Source organism: Botryllus schlosseri, chromosome 11, assembly GCF_051294905.1.
Source record: "Botryllus schlosseri isolate E-star chromosome 11, Bs_hap1, whole genome shotgun sequence".
NCBI lineage: Eukaryota > Metazoa > Chordata > Ascidiacea > Stolidobranchia > Styelidae > Botryllus > Botryllus schlosseri.
Window position 1 is genome coordinate 3,103,280 of NC_137246.1, and position 18,101 is coordinate 3,121,380.

The 18,101-nt window shown below is 40.5% G+C and overlaps 1 protein-coding gene across 1 annotated transcript in view; it reads right to left on the minus strand.

Annotated features, from left to right (window-relative positions):
* The window catches only part of LOC145449827 (TNF receptor-associated factor 3-like), a 19,575-nt gene continuing 1,474 nt past the window's right edge, over positions 1-18,101 (minus strand). The window contains exons 2-8 of the mRNA XM_080328265.1: positions 17,929-18,027; positions 17,704-17,862; positions 17,092-17,314; positions 14,390-14,475; positions 5,888-6,062; positions 4,946-5,028; positions 1-485 (exon numbers count right to left, since the gene is read on the minus strand). Coding sequence (XP_080184391.1) covers positions 258-485; positions 4,946-5,028; positions 5,888-6,062; positions 14,390-14,475; positions 17,092-17,314; positions 17,704-17,862; positions 17,929-18,027 — 1,053 coding nt within the window. The 3' untranslated portion in view covers positions 1-257. The remainder of the gene's footprint in view (positions 486-4,945; positions 5,029-5,887; positions 6,063-14,389; positions 14,476-17,091; positions 17,315-17,703; positions 17,863-17,928; positions 18,028-18,101) is intronic.

The window sequence follows — 18,101 nt, forward strand, 5'->3', positions numbered from 1 at the left end:
TAACAACGTATCAAGCCAATTTATAGCATTCATGACATCAATTAACATGCAATTACACGCGACGCGATGACGATAATTATTCAGAGTCACAAAATCGCTCAGAAATCGGCACAAATCACATCCACTGATAACACTACTCTGTCGTAGGGAAAATCGCTTCAAGATGCCATCTACATAACTAACGTCGTGATTAAATGCAGTCATATTAGTAAGTGAAACCAAGCAAGAAGCCTTGCCCGGAATAATGACCATGATGACTAAAAATTTTCCAAGTCCGTAGTGTCTACTATGATTCTTATGAAGAGGGTGTCGTCCTTGGCGTAATCGCTTCCGTCGAGTACGGTGTGCGACACAAATAGTGGGCAACCCGAGGCTATGTTCATGTCTGTGTTGGGTCGCTTGAACGAAGAACTGGTGGGGTCCGGACGGAAGGTGTCCGACAAATGTCGGCGATTGCTTCCTTGATCCAGTAACATCAGGGTGACCTGAAGTGGCAGAAAATAAGGTCGGACGACTAGACTATTTTCAGCTCTTCTGAATTAGATTAGAATTATGCAATTTTTCCAAATTAGATTAAAATTACAATTACTGAATTCGCAAAAGAAATAGAACAATGATCAAGTTCAGTTCATTCATGCACAAAAATGCAAAATGTATGCACAGTTGCACACCAGCGGTGTTCAGAAATAACTTCTTCCGGGTTTCAGAGATTCACTGAATAAATTGTTGGGTTGCTTGAAAATTGCTGCACACCAAATTTAGCACTAGTGAAAGCCGATTGAAAATTTTGAATTTGATAAAAAAATACCAATTTTTTTTAAAATTTTACTATCAGCCACATAAAAATGTGAATTGCTCAATTCCAACGGGAGAAGCGAAGTTATTGCAGTTGAAAATTTGCAGGAATAGCACTGACGGTGTGGAAACCCAGAATTATTCATGAAAAAATCGTATAACTTTGCTTCTACGGTTTGGAATAGCGCCAAATTTGTTGTGAATCGTTTTCGTAGACAATTCCACAATTTCACGATGTTCACAGTAATATTTGTAAAATGAAAAATTTCAATTGGCTCTGCGTCGGCTTCTATCTGTAGGAATTGAGCCAAATTTGGTGTGCATCGTTTTTTTAGGTAACCTAACAATTTAATCAGTGAATCTCCGGCATCCGGAAAACAAGGTTACTTTTTGAACAATCCTAATGCACAACAACTTGGCTCCGTTCGCAAGATACAGTTCTCCTGTTGCATTTTCCCGGAAACCAGAAATTAGATTAGAATTAAATCGAGAGAATAGAAAAATTACACGAATTAGACCAGAATCACGTTCAGGGTTGTAATGACTCGAGTCATGAGTTTTTGATGACTCGAGTCATTTTCTCAAAATAAGGAAATGACTCGACCCGAGTCAATATGTATATTGACTCGACTTGGACTCAAGTCATTACGCATGACTCGAACCAAGTCATATGACGCGAGACTCAGACGGATAAGAGCGACGTTTCATTGTAGTTTCGAATAGTAGTTAAGTATAACCACCCTATTGAGAGTTCGTCTATTGGTACTGGTACTTGAAAATGCGACCAGAAACTATTGCAAGTCCATAGGGATTGTGTGAACCTCATAAATTTAGAGGTTCACGTTCACAAACGAACCTTGGTCTGTTCTGGACTGTGAACCTTATTTTATATATTACCATGTTTCACGTCATTATAACATCTTTCGTTGAAATTCTTTGCATTTCAACTTCGCACCATTCTATGCATGGCGCTGGCAGCATAAAAATGAACATCATCAAACGGGCATGCACCCGCCAATCTCAGATATTTTTCTTGCCTAGTTATAAAAGCTTGCTCAAAATATCCATCTTTCCGTTTGTGAATATTTGGTGACTCTGTGCTGTGAGTTTACCCGCAATCACACAACACCAAGAGCGAAATACACTACATGTAGCGTGTGTAGGTAATTGGCGAATGATGCTTATTCAACCAATCAATGAAATTGATGTCGTTGTCTAATGTAAAAATCTAGCTGGCGTATCGGGTCAATCTTGATTTCATATGTTTATTGTATCATAAATACAACAAATACGTGCGACTGGAGTGTTGGCTACTGCTGTATTAGATTTTAATGGGTTAATATCGGTAGCAAGTACAGAGACCCGTTTTACATTCCGCTCGATATCAAGCAATAGCTATACTCAGACGCCGAATACATTGTACGGTCTGGCCTAGACCGTGGAGGCGTATATTTCCACGCAAGGCCTCGTCGAAATTGTTTGCAAAGGGACGATAGATATTGATTTCATGTGACTATTATATCATTTGATTGCCCCAGTTGATACATTTGGCGTCGTTTAAAATGTCAATATGTACTTCAGCATTGTGGCATTATGTGGTCAATAATATAAACTGTCAATTCACTGAAACGAGGGCTGGAATTAGCAAAATGACGTCACGTGACGTCATTAGGTTCATGTTCGCGTTAACACAGAACCTTTCAAAAAGGTACACGTTCACACGAACCTGAACCTCTCAGAGGTTCACACCATCCCTACAAGTCCATACTTATATCATTGCACTTTGTAACCATGTAGTGGGGTGGATCACGACTTCACAGATATATCATTTTCAATAATGTGCGCTGTTTTGTATGCTGCGATACAACCAACCGCTGTTTACTGCGTTTCAAGGCCTTTCAACAGCATTAAAACTATCTTTCTCGTTGATAAATCAACTATTAGTGGCAAGGAGAGTATTATTGCTGTACGCGAAAATCATCTCTCACCACTCGACTCAAATCATTTACCCAGCCCTGGTATTGACTCGAGTCACCATTTTCCACTTCGTATATTGACTCGACGACTTGCGCTAAGTCTTAGGACTCGAGACACAAAAGACTTAGTTTATAATTTCAAGAGTAGGAAGATGTTTTGCAATAAGGTCGCAAAACTGTTGCGAGTGAAATTGTCTGTGATTTTGCTATTTCAAAATTACCCCTCTCCGATTTGTGATAAAAGTATGTGACCCGAAATCTACTTTTCGACAATACCGACTTTTCATTTACTGCTTCCATTTAAAGTAGCTTTGACACGACGTGTTAATGATACTTGCAATTGAATGGAAATTTGCAGTGTCACCGGTACTGCTTGAATAGAAATGCTCACTATTTTGACTAACTCTGCCTGGCTCAGGTATAGGGAAATTGAATATTTTCGGCTGACACTCGTCAGGGGTAATCGTCAGCAACTAGTAGAGAATTGAAAAGAAAATTGTATATCAACAATCGTATCACAGCATGAAATTTCGAATGAGGGAGCGTTCCATGTACTATTTTCAGGTGGTACACAAACTCTTTTTGTTGACAGAGTTTGGGTGGGGGTATTTTGATAAAAGTCGACTCCAAGGCACACAAATGGAAGTGTGAACGACCCCTCCCTGACGATCACCGAGTGTCAGCCGAAAATATTCGGGTATATTTCAATATGAATATACTATTCAATTGTACGTTGAAGTTCTGTACCTCCAAGAAGCTCTTCAAGTATTGGGAAATGTAAAATATCCGAACAATTTCTATAGGAGAATTTCCGTCTTGAACCTCAATCATCCAATATGAAATTCAAGACTATAATAACAGAAGGATATTATTTACGATGTCAACATGAACAGACGGATGTCTTAAAATGAGTAATCAAAATCGATCAATTTCCGAACTTGATCATTAATGTTAACGACCGGCCTACTCATCATTTCCGTTCATAAGCTGCTTTTGAGTAGGAGCGTCAACATTTCTAGGCAAAATGCTATCAATCATTGTTTCAAGTGGAAATTCGTGCTATAGGTATGTCCTCAAGTCTTGACTATCATGAGAAAGTAGGTGTGTTTGAATAGGTATGACAAATGAGGCACAGCCAGCCATCATATTCAAAGATTCAATAAATCGATTATGGGATGCAATCACCATGCTCATTTTATCGTTAGCCAATATCTTTACCAATAACTGAACTGACATTAGTTTTTGCCAGGTTACCTAGAGACTTTTTATGAGGTCTGTACACATGACCTCGGTTCAGTTTGTTAATATTTTCATAATTTCAAAACATCAAAAGTTTGACGACAAAATAAAAAGATAGGTAGTCTTTCAAACAAACAACCACTTTGGTCTAGATTCTAGAACAACAAGCAAATGGGGAGAATGTCCATGGAATCATAAGGACAAGCTATGAAAATAATGCGGCACATGTAGCTATGGCTGAGCACATTGATTCAAGTCGAGAAGTGAGATACGATTTTTTCACTTAAATTATACCCTCTTCACCACGAAAAGTTGATTTATCAACGTGAATTATAATGTTGAATTGTTGAGCCTAATTTCCACAGCGGTGCAGAAGACTTGAAACCTCGATTCACGGTATCACAGAATACGAAACATGAAGTACAAATCAACACTCATTAGTGGAAATGGTACATCTATAAAGTCGTGATCAACCAACATTAATGTCACAAAGTGCAATGAGGTAGATATGGCCAAAACTACCAAATCATCTTTAATGTGATGTGGAACTGGAATTTCATTGTTTCTGGTTGCATTTAAGGTACATATTTGAACTTTCCACGTCATAATGAGTGATGCTTGAAGCTAAATACTCTATTCACAATTGAATCACCTGGGCACTTGATTTTGCCCAACCCCCATACGTAGGTAAACGAAATAACTATGTCAGATCGTGGCCCAGTAATATCAACCACAGACTTATGAGCTCATCAAGGTAATCAAAGAATGCGGTGATCATAACTGTCTGGGCTGGCTAAATATTCGAAATCCAAACTTTTGAATTCGCTTGCTGACACAAGGTGTTGACTGAAACAACTCACAAGTTAAATGTCATTTTGGTTTGCTTCCACGAAATGCTACTTGACTTATCGTTCAAACCGATTATAAAACATTACCTTCTGTCTGAAGGGCCAAGGTAACAATGCGTCATACTCCCCTTTCATCACGACAAAAAACAAGGATATGTGTGTACCTTTACCTGTAAAAGAACAAAACAATACCGTTTTCAACTCATCAATCCTTATAACTTCAGCACGCTAGGATCCGTTTTAGCCAGTTTCTTGCAAAGAATTCGGAACTATTTCTGGAGATTTAGGTGCTATCGGGTACAGTGCACAATTATTTTGATTCATAGGCAATATGCATGATTCACACTTCATCACACATTGAAAACACATCCTGGAGCTGGTTATGTCCCATTGAAATGCACACCATTCGTCATGAAGGATTGCATAAAGGATTGGAAAAAACACACAACCAAAAAACCAATTTGGCAGCTGCTTAACTATTCTGGAGTCTTGCAGCTGAGCTATGTGTGCATTCTTTCAAATAGGAAAACAAATTAATGCCAGCATTTCTTTTTCAGAGAAACAATTCCGTTTTGGAGCATTTCGATGAAACTGTAATTGAACAGAACAGTACAAAGCCTTTTGGCATTTCGGCTAAAATTTAGAGCTAGCAAAGCGAAAGGCATCAACGAAACCGTGGCATCAGGATTTGGTAAACCTTATGGAAATGCAAAATGCAATATGCCAGTCGGCACAACTTGGGCAAACTACCATGTAGTCAGTTGTCGATCAACTAACTACTGTTTTTGTAGAAGTTTTAGTTCTAGTTGTGCATTTAAAAAAATTGGGAACACGCGTCATCGTTTGGCGTTAATCTTGATACCCGTGTTTTATTGTTTGATGTTCTTGCAGCCATAGCTAACACAGAGTCATCACTACTAACAAGGGGGTATCCCGGAGTGGGTCTGTCAGTCGGTGAATTGCGAGCAATAAATGAGTAAAATGATAGAATCCTGATTACAAGTACAAGTAAGCCATATTTCCACTCACCCATTCCGTCGCCATTCAAGTAAATTCGAGCACACATCTTGTACCCATATCTAGAGGTATAAAATGGTTGAGAGTACAGCGACAACGTTCTTCCCCGTTTCGCGTCGTCCTTACGCCGACCATAATCACAAATTCTCCAAATCAAACAACCGTTGTAACTCGTCGTTTCATTGACCTGCACAAAGTAGGGTTGCTGTTGTTTTCAAGCTCTCACAATTCCATGCCACTCTCACTATGAAGAGACTCTTGGAGGTAGAGCACTTCAGTATACAATTGAATCATTATATTCATATTGAAATATACGTGGGTATTTTCCTGTTGTTGGCACAAACTAGGTTAGCGGATTTTGTAAATTGGACCTTTTATCAATATCCGGCAACCTAATTTGTGCCAAGAAACGGATCTCGTCTATAATAATTTATAAATAGTTCATTGAGCTTATTGGCCTTCTGTAAACATTAATTACTAAACTTTTCATGCCGGCGACGTCACATTTGGTGACACGATTGTTGATATACAAAGTTCTCTTCAATTCAATTTAAATATGAATATATTACTGAATTGTCACTACTAGGTATTCCATAACCATAAGTATAATGATAGTTTCAAGTTTATCAAGGGGATACATTTTGTTTATTGTGTTCATATGGTACGTTAAAATTGCACGATGGAAAGCACATAGCAATAAGAAGGCGCAACACTCAATTGGATAAACTCAATACTTTCAAATTTCAATTCCATTTCGCTTCATCGGAAGGTACGCCCGATCATTTGTTCTTCATTTTCCAGATGATGTGCTCTAACTGCGGGTTTTGCGGGTTCCTCATCATCAATCTCCGCTTGAAAGATCTGCAGCCATTGGCGATCTATCTTGCATGCCTCATGTTGCTTCCGGTCCATATTGCCTGTTTGAACATAGAGATTAGGATTATTAGAGTTCGCTCATGGTCTTCCCTGATTGGTCTTTTGGGGGTCATATGGAGTATAGTCTGCATGTTCGCATGTTTTGACCGTGCGCTCTTCCAGCTCGGGCATTCCATGTCCATGATATTCCTCAGGTGTTGCCTTCTCATTTTCTCACGGTATCTGACCTTTAACCCTCCTTTTTTGAGTTTAGTCTTCAGGTCCTTCGATATTCTCGAGGTGGTTGCGTGATATGCGAACAGAGGAAGAATGTTTGTCCTTATTAGTTCTACTTGATCATACCTTTGAAATTTCATTGTTTTGACATCTAGGATGCGTTAATCTGTTTTGTTAAGTGCCACTTCCCATAGCTGTTCCGTTACTTGCTATTTGCGGCCCATTGTTTTTCCCAATATACTAACCTAGACGGCACATTGGATCGCCGTTGTATTGTACTGGCCTTCTGCTCCAAATTTTATTCTTTTTGATTTTTGCTAATTGATTTGTAGTCCGAATTGGGTGATGATGCTCATCGCCTTTTCGCATTCTTGCACTTTCGCCAGCGTTATTGTCACACCCACCAGCGTACGTCCGAGTGGTGATTCTGTTCTTGAGTCCAGTCAGATTCGGGCTCTGTAAAAACGATTCGATGGCAATGGTGAACAGATACATGGGAATAGGGTGGCCTTGTTCAATTACTGTGTGAATTTCGATTTCGTTACCAATTCTCCCTCCAACTGAGACTCACGATGAGCTCTTTTCATAAACTTGTCTTTAGAATTCATGAAAGGTTGGCCAGAAGCCGCCGGTTTCAGTGCTTGCTTTGGGTAGTTGTGATCTACAGTGTAATATGCCTTTCAGAAGTCAATAGATATTATCCCGCCTCGTTCTTTACATCTCATTTCTGATGCTGCTTCCCCCTCAGCTGCCCGATGGTATTGGGTGGGTTTACGAATTGGTGCTGATGCTTGATGATCAGCAGCAGCGCCTCCTTTTTTCTGTTTGAAAGAATTTTGCTTAGGATTTTATAGTCAGAGTTCAAGAATATTATAGGTCTGTAATTATCTATATTTTTTGCATCAACCTTCTTGCAAATGACCTTCAGAATTCCTCATTGCAAGTCTGCTCGATACCTCCAGTTTTTACATGAATCCGCTACTTTTTGGTCGGCGATTCTTCTTGCTTCCACTTGCCCCTTTGCTGCAATTTAAGCAAATATTCATAGGTCCATCGCTTCCAAAACAATTGAAGTAAGCTTTGTAGATATCGGAAACGCTTGCCGACAGACACGTTACCACTTCCACGAATCACAGGCAATTTTTGTAGATTCCGTCTGATAGTTAATTGACTCGGCTTGATTGGTGTCGGATCCAAAGGATTAGAGCCGTGGTAAGCTAGGGGACGCTGATTAAGAGCCGCTTCAATGTCAGTCAGTATTGTGTGTAACTCGGTATAGCGCAATAAGGCATTCCCCAAAATCTTTCGTAGAGGCTCTGTTCATCCTTTCCCAATATGTACCTCTGTACGGACCTCTCTCGGTGATAAATCTCCATGTAATACCGTTTTCCATCATGAACCGCTTAATCTTTACGGCGTCCATATAACCGAATAACTTGCCGGCGGCGAATGTTATTCCGAGCAATTTCTTGGCCTTCTTGAGCGTTAGTTGATTGTCTGATTGGATAGTCTTGCATTAACCGCGTCTGTTCATGAATCTTCTCAGAGCTTGAAGAAATTCGTCGGTTGTCATGTCTAGACAAAGCTCGAAGTGGATCATCCGACTGTGAACGAGAATATACGTTTTCTTTACGGCTTCACCATCTCTTATCAGCACGGCACCGGTGTAATCCAAGCCCACGTCGGAAAATGCAGGAGCAAGAACCACACGATGAGGTGGAAGATCTCCCATTTTTTGAATGACTGGTTTATTACAATAATGCTTGCAGATGCTGCACTTGTGTATTACGCGTCGCACGACTTGTCGAGCATGTATCACGTAGAATTTCTGATGCAAGAGTGGCAAAGTGGTTTCGGCGGCCGCGTGCTGGCTTGGACATCAGCGAAGTCATTACCATTTTCTTCATTACGCAACTCGCATCGCAATCTCGCCAAAGGAAGAGTTGGTATCTGTAATACTTCGGTAGAATCTTCATCTGTGGAAACATCTTCTCAATATCACCACTCAAAGCAATACCATGTGTGCGGAATTGCAGTAGAACCCCACCCAAATCAGGCTGTAGTGCAAGACCAGGTAAAAGACAATCATTGAACGAATTGTCGCTTTTATCAGGATAGCTTGCATTGAACACCAACACCAAATTTTGTCAATACGCTCCACTCCTTGACCACGCCATGGTGTGGAATGAAATAGCAATCACCATCGCGTTCGAAGCGATCAATCTCGCTCGCCGTAAGCTGCCTGGCAAACTTATGATCGATCAGTTTCCGCATTGCTCGGATGTACCTTTCCTTAATTTCTGGAGTTTTCTCGAGTCTTCTTTCCGTAGACTCAAGCAACTTCTTCGCAGTTCTGGAATTGTTAGAGAGCTTCGGTATGTCCTGTCGAAATGGCAGTGGGTTTTCGTAGCGTACCCTGTCAAATATAGTTTCTGCTTCTAACATTGCAACCGCTCTCTCTTCATCTGCGGTTATTCTAACACAGTTGTCGGTGATACCGATGGCGTCGAGACTCGAGACAGAGGCAGCAGTGCCAGTCAATGCTTGAATAAGATATCTCATCTTGTAGAGTTGGCTCAAATCAAGATTCTCGCGCACAAGGGAACGAAACTCTTCCCACCATATTCGGAAGTGCAAAGCATTGCCGTCGAAGGATGGGATCTTAAAGCCAGTCGATAGTGCTCCAGCTCTTGATTCTTGCTGTTCGCGTTTCTCGATAACGTCGACCCGGTTCTCTCCAAGATCGCTGCTGCTTTTGATTTGTTTCCCGATATCATAAATTCGTTGAATCTTTAGTCTTTAGTCTCGTCTCCGTCCAGCGCATCAATTTTGTCGTCCAAGATTTTGCTCAGTCTGGAATCAATTTTACCAAGCCCATTGAGCGACTCTTTGATAGCATGCTTCGAAGCGTCATTTTCCAACTCGGCTTTCAATGTACGAATGGTATCGATGCTTTCCTTTTCAAGACGATCCGCTTTACCGACTGATATTCGGTTAAACTCGATCCATTGGAGTGTTGGCTGTTATGAGAGGTCATTGAAGCGAAAAACTCTCTCTGCGTTCTCAGCATATGCTCCAAGTCTTTCTCGTCGGCGTGCTTTAAGGAGCTCGTCTTTTTTCTCCCTTCGACGCAATTCTTCAACGTGCTGTTCTTCACGACGTCGTTCTACAAAGGGACATTTTTTTCTTGTTCCATCAAGAATGTCATCAGCAATGTCATGGGATCGTGACCAAACGAGGCAGGTGGTGATACGTTAGAGGGAGTCGGATGAGGGTTCGCGTGGCCGTTGGTTGCTCCAGACTCGGGCGATCTGCTCGCACATGGTTCCATTTTATAATTGACGATACTTGTGTCAAAAAATTCCCAAGGTGAGTCTGGTGCTGGTGGCGACTGAGGAATCGGTTCCCCAGACTCGCGTCGTAGAAGTCTCTCACGTAACTGTGCGGCGGTTCCGTGTGTAGACAGACCGCACTTTTCACATTCATTCTCTAAATCAGCTTTACTGAGCGATAGGATCGGATTCACTCGTTGCGAAGGTGGTGTGCGCTGCGTCATTTATGACGTTATCACTTGTAAGATCTTCAGACTTTCAAAGACGTCGTATTTAAAGATGTAGAATGTTATTAACGAAATTACCAAAAAAGATCAGTGGCTTGCATACTGATACATCAAACTCAAGACGAGATATTACTCCAACACATCACACCCTGAGAGTTCAAATACGATGCCGTCTCAGCCCGCAACAATCTTCGAAAGTTTCAATTAGAAAAGACAATCGAGCAATCAAGTCGGTTGGAGCCTCTTCGGCTTGCGTATGGTACGACCACTTGACGTTCGCTTTACAACATCGCTTCCACTCGGCAGAGGTCTCTCATGCCCTTTTACGGACACGACATCCTCCGATGGATTTGTTGTTTTCTTGCGTGCTCCTCGTTTGTTGATTGGTATGAGTTTCGCCTCAGCTTCTCCCTCTGTTGATGTCGCAATAGTGCAGTGGTCGGGAACCCAGGGCTCGTGAGCCATATAGGCTATGGCTCTTTGACAAATTTTTAATTTTGTAATAAATTTATCAATATTGCAGCAACTTGATGGTAATTTTTCATTACGTCCAGAATAATTATTCTCGTGGCAGCCTAAACATGTCTTCGAGAGGTCAAGAAAGTGGGTTAGCCAGGGTTAGGGTCTCGTATCCCCCTTTTCAAAATCCTGAAATTTTTAAGTTGCTGCCGCGGCGGCGATTAACATCACTCGCAAATTCGATTTACCCGACATCGCGGGCCTCGAAATTTTGGATTGATCAAAGAGAATTGCAGTCATGGCAACGCTTGTATAATAATGCGGTTTTCAAATACACATTGTTTTCTTGCTTTACGTCGAGAGATTAATTGCCTTAGAAGTGACATTCAAAATTAGAAATTAAAATAAAAAAAATAGCGACGTAGCTATCCATGCTCTTGATTAATAAGTAGTTTTCTAGTAATCCGTGTTTAAAATGTAACGTTTTGTTAGCCGAATACTGGAGAAGTTGATCAATATTTAGATATTCGGAATCAGTGTGACAATTACATTCGATTAACATCAGTAATTATAAATTCCAAGCTATTCAAGATGAGTTGCGATTTCGCAGGTGAGGCTTGGCTTACTTCTCCTTTCGCGCTTTACTTTCGAACAATAAATTTGAAATTTGCTTGATTTCTGGAGTAAAAATGTTCAAAATCTAGTCATTCATAAACATCAATAGAAAATACCAATAATCATTGAAGGTTTCAACGCATGTACTGCTGTAGTGATCATGTTTGGCTCCGTCTACGCATGCGAGCAGAGAAAATATGGCGCACACTACGAATTCTATGATTTAGTGCTGCCAATAACCTACGTCACGTAATCTTAATTGTGATGTAATAGTTGATTGACATTTATGGCTCTTTGAGATTCAAATTTGAAAATAGTGGGTGTCAGCTCATTTTCTGCGTCCTCTGTTAGTGGATTGCGATATTGCTGGGTCCCTCTGTTGTTACTTGGAGTAGCTTTTGGGCCCTCACCCCTCTTGGGCTTCCTCCTTGTAGGTCTGGGAGCTCTCGTTGTTTTCTTCGGGCATAGCCTAGCAATATGTCCTGGCTGCTCACATAGAGCACATGTAGCTGTTTGCCCCCAGTATTTTACTGCAATTTTGGCCATATCTATCGAAATATATGATTTGACTGATTTTACATTAGTTTTTACTAACACACTCTGAATCCCGCTCCCTCTACGTCCACGCATATTCGCGTTAATACAAGCAGAGCACAGCTCTGCACACAACTATTATCTCAGGATTGAATCCGAGAATACGCAACGCCAAAGCGTGCGCTGCAAAAATGTTCCAGTAGATGGGGAACTGCACCCTAAATGATGTAGACACAAATACGAGGCAACGAATTCCAGAAATTTCACAAAGGGTAAAGAAGTGATGACTCGCGAACTCGACACCACAGAGATATTTGAAGTGGATTTCAAACTTTTTTGAAAATCGCCGGCTTTCTGACAAAATAGCTGCTGCCAAAATCTTTCCCACACACTCAACCTTGTCATATCTAAACTAAGTCTGATGAAAATTTGCAAAATTTGTGATCATGTCTCGCATGGTCGCACCTAAGACTTTTAATAGCGGTCACCACATCAATTCCAAAATATGACTAACTGGACGCAAATACACACAGATTTGGTTTCGACGTGTATAGTTTAGGTGGCGATCAGACTTGTACAAACTTTTGATCTAGTTCGCTGGTTGCCGAAGTGGGCGCCAGCGCCTACGTGGGTGAATTCACAAGCGTGAAGGGGGTGCTGGTCATGAAATGGGCGGTAGGGGGGCGCTGAGAGTAAATGAGGGCTGTGTAGGTTTAGAAGGCAACTGCTGCGTAGTGTTGAAATGATTGATAAATAAAGCAGCTAAATACGCAGTAAAAATAAAAAATCGATTCAGTCAGCGCGATCTAGGGTTGTCCGTCTATTTATTCAGCTGTACCGGAATAGTACATTGTTGCATGTCAATCATGATCCTGGCCTTGAATGGACTTATTTGGCAGCAGAATCCCAGAAAAGCGTGCTTCATTGTGTGTTGTGAGAACTACGAAGTCCTTGAGCAGTTATTGCTCACTCCAAGGCATAATGGCTTTCTAAGAGAAACTGTCTTGCCTGATTTCAATTCATTTCAAACGACCGTGGATTTTCCACAGTGCTGCAACCGTGGCCTTTGACTCGGTGTTCTGGTTGTGAGAAACAGTATCGCCTCTACTTGACTACTTCTACTTTACGACTAGAATATATCCGTTCTTAGAAATGACTAAACCTGATATAGGTAAAGATACAACTGTCCGGACTCAGTGATATTTCCCCGAAATTTTGCGACACATGAAATGTTCCAAGGCTCAATCTTGAATGAGCTACCGGACCGACTCGAAGTACCCGATTTTGATGGAGAAACACAAATCAATCCTCTCAGTAAACTGCACGAGGATATGGTGATTTGATTCCAGGATATATTCCAATTAGAAATTCCTTACGGGATAATCAATCCATTCTGGAAGTTTACCGAGCATGAAATGATCAAGGAGCTGATTATAGTAGTATAGAACAATTTTGAGTTCAACCCAAAGTTCAATATCTCCAATCAACCTTGATGCATACGCTCCCACTGGAGTTGGGTTGACTTTTCGTCGGTGCCCTTCCGCGCCCATATTTGATCTAACTCATAGCAGAAACCGACTTGATGGAAGGGTCGTGGAGACCGGAGATTTGAGAATCAAAACTCACAGCCAACATGAAGAGGATGATGATAGTAACACACCAATTTCATCCATCTCATTATTAGCTTTAATAAATGCAGAACCACTTTCGTTTCATGAATTAGGCGTGGTGAGGGGGGGCGCTGGCACTTTATTCGTTATCCAGGGGAGTGGTAGCTCAAAAAAGTTTGGGAAACACTGATCTGGTTGGTTGACGGTCAACCAACGACTGTTTTTTAGTAGTTGTAGTTGAAAAGTGAGTACGGTAGTTCTAGTTGTAGTTGTATTTAAACTGCATCAATCAACATTTAGCGATTATTTGAAGATGGTGCAGTATCCAAGGTGATATTTATATTTCAGGAATCTATAAAAGCATCTTTGCAATGAAACTACTGCCAAACATTCCAAGACATTGGATTTCAGGAAACCATCTTATCACATTGTGCAACTCCTTTCACTTTATTATCAGTGTGAGCGACGTTCAGAAAGAGACTTTGATCCCAAGACTGTAAGGTTCTAAAAATGTATATGACATCATCTAGTTCAAATCTCAAAGTATATTTAAAGGGATGGAACAATATTTTAGAATATCAATTGAAGACAGAGTTGTCTAATCACAGTTTATGTTACGTAATGGCAAGTCTCACACAGACGTACCTGAAACCTAAGATCCATTTCTGCAATTCGAACATCGTACATTCCTAACTGTCGCTCCAAAGCTTCAAACATTTGTGTGAGATTCTCTGAAAGATCAAATGACAATTTTGAAAATGGAACGAGAGCTGTGTTACTAAACACTCGGGTGCAGACCAAAGTAGAAATCATAGATAGTATAAAACTTATGACAAAAATTACATTTTGTATGAGTAATTTAAAAGGTATTTTAACGACCAAATATCTGTTGCTTCACGCATGACAAAATACCCACCCAGAGCAGTAAAATAAATATGAGAAATGATAAGTGTTCTTTAATATAACTAGAAGGATAAAGCATCCAATACAAGATTGACTAGGCGCCAAGACACATCTGGCTGGAATGTGGTGATTCAGATGGTATAAACAATGTGATTCTCTCTTATGGAATTCACCAACTGCATTTTTTACTTGGTTGATGTGATATGAGAAATAAGAGACGGAAATGCATATCTTCTATCAGCTAGAATTTGATACCATAGCCTGTTAACTCATGTCAAGAACTGATAGGTTATCAGGCGACTAACCTAAGTGAACTCACATAGGCCATAGAAATAGTATACCAGAAACTGGATCTGGATGAACACTCAATCCCCCATTATAATGGTATGTTGTGTTAGAAGAAAGTTATACTAGCATAAGCACACCGATACATAAAAACCGATTAAAAAGAACGTGGTGACTACCTTCGTCCCGATAAGAATATCAGGTTATCCGAGCAAATCCAATATTTGATTAACACGGAATTACATATGCACGTACAAGCTGATTTTGTTTAAATAGGATTGATCTCTCAACAGGTTTGGCGTCTTTCATTTACCAAGTTTCCGGCAAATTGTACACATCGGTAAGTTCTCACTAGTGGTAGATGAGATAGCATCATATATCGAGGTTTGAAGCAGGCACTCGACTAATACCGGCCATTTCGCTTTTCATTACTCCTCTTGGGTTAGACCAGGGGTGGGCAACCTGGGTTCGTAGAAGAAAATTTGTGCGGCTATGGACACGTAATTCAATTAGAATGTGTTGGCGGCCGTCAACATGAAAATTGAATTTACGATTGACTTCCGAATTTTTTAGATTAATCAATCTTTGAGAGATTTAATTGATCTTGAAATTTTCTTCCCACTACCCGATTCAATGTGACTTCATTTTTCAATTTCAATATAGTAGCGACCTCCACTCCGCAATCCGAGCCTCAAAGTACAGCTGCAATTAGTAGAGGAAAATGATGCACAGATGCACCCCATATGGAAACACCAACTTGGAATTTGTTTCTGGTATGTTTGGGATATTCCGATATCTTACTATTATACCGTCAATCCTGATGGGAGATCAAGAAATAACAGCTTGAAACAAAGTGACTAATAGCAATTGGCCCACCCAACGATCCATCATCATTAATAACTTGCCCTAAAATTTTGAAAACACCTCTTCATCAACTCTACTGGTGAATCTCATCACACGGGCTGAGAAAGGATATTTGATAGGAATATGTGAAACTGCAAATATTGATGACGAAATGCTCAGTAGCTATTCACTACATGACCACTAGCGATTTCGATGCTTATATTAAGACGATAAGAAAAAGTAGATTAGTCTGGAGTTCGCCGGAAATGGACATAAACAGATTAACACGGTTATTTGGTGTACAGTTATTCCATTGCAACTATGTCCTGGAATGCGGCCGTAGCCTACATGACTAATCGCAATGCGGCCATGAATACCAAAAAGGTTGGTCTACGTCGTCGGGTTAGACTAATTACAAGAAATAGCTACAAAATTAGCAGTACCGGTATGCTAATTCAAAAAGTGTAAACCACAAATATTTTTTCATTATAATACAATTGAAACAAAATGAGAAGAATGCAAAGACTAGTTTACAAGCCTTTATACAAGGCTTACTATATATCTCGCAAAGAGTCAGTGTGCCATTAAGAAATAGTACATCGTCTATTAACAATCGTAACCCAAAATATGATGTCATATTTTGAGTAAGAGAGCGGACAATGTACTATTTTTAGATGGTGCACAAACTCCTTTTGTTGACAAAGCCTTGGCTGATGCATTTTGATAACAGTCGACTCCAAGGCACACAAATGAAAGTGTGTATTCTTGTATTCGACATTTCATGCCGGTGATGTCATAATTTGTGATACGGTTGTTGATATACGATGATCTTTTGAATTCTCTACTAGTTGCTGACAATTACCCCTGACGATTGTCAGCCGAAAATATTCGGATTCATTTCAATATGAACATACTATACAATTGCAGAACAAAGTTCTGCAACTCCACGAAGCTGTTCGAACGTCTGGAAATGTGCAGAGCCTTTCCAAGCAAAGAAAATAGGCTTTGAAGCACTATTTATGTGACAGCAGCAAGCATAAAAATATAAATATGAAAGCTGTTCAAAAACAATTCGACAATTTCATGGGGTTGCAGGTAAAATTTGAAAAATAATTTTTTTTTTACGTATTTGAATTTTTCAGCACTAATAGCTCACTTCTACAGGTTGGAATTCTTACAATTTTATCGAATAGCCAGGGAATTTTGTAGAATAAAGTTATTTTTGAACAACCCTAACTGTGTATGTTACTTATACTGGATAGCTGACACGTTATACTTCGAGGCCGTATAAACTCATATAAGTGCAGCTACAGCACCTGGAATCAGAGCGTTGGCGGCTCCCCCGCCACCACCACCACCACCGCTAGATCCTCTGCTATTGCGAAGCTCGGTGATTGCGGTTTCCATGCTTGTAATCAACTCTTTTGTTTCGACAATATCTTTCTGAAGCGCTTCGACCATGTTTTTCTGTTCCGCCCCCTTCTGTTCGACTTCCCTTTTCAACTTTGTCCCGTTATCTGTCTGCATCGCTACTACTTTCTGTAACAGAAATCGTAACATGCGTTTCCGACACAGGGTCATCACAGGGTTCCGAGTCATAAGTCAATCCTGCTTTTACAGTTTTGACTCGACTCCAGTTGAGTCGTTTCAATTCACCACTAACTCAAGTCCGAGTCCAAGTTATTTTGTTCACTGTTCTGTTTTGAGTTCAATTTTTTTCAACTCTGCTTCAAGGGTGATATCGAATGCCTCGTGTTCATAATATTATAATTTCCTTCACCCTTGATAGTTTCTTACCCTATTTTCAAGTACCAGTACCGATAGAGTAACTAATAATTTGGTAACATTACGACTTACTATGATACCGGTGTTCTGTTGTGCGCTCCGGCAGTTTGCACAAGTCTGAACTAGATACAGAATCCTCATACCTGCAATTGTGCCAATCGTGTTTCTATCATTTTCATTGACGATTTTGCGTTTTCGCTCTCCCGAGCCGACGCTTCAAGCTGTTCCTTGATAACCCGACTCGTGTTCCTCATTTCTTGAACTAGGCGTTGTAGAATGAGAATTTGGTACTCGGTTTGTGCCTAAGACGAACATCATATCACGTGGAGGATAACAAATTACGAGGTCACCATATCTGTTGTTGTAACCTTAAATTGAGAGAACTCATCGAGCGAAGAATGGGTAGAGGATGCCGGAGGAGTGTCATCGTTATTTGTCGCTTGTGCATATCGGCCTGCAGGCGGATCCTGAATGAAGGTGGATGAATTATGACTAATGCTGAGCACAATTATTCGAGTACTCGAATCTGAATCGGGTAGTG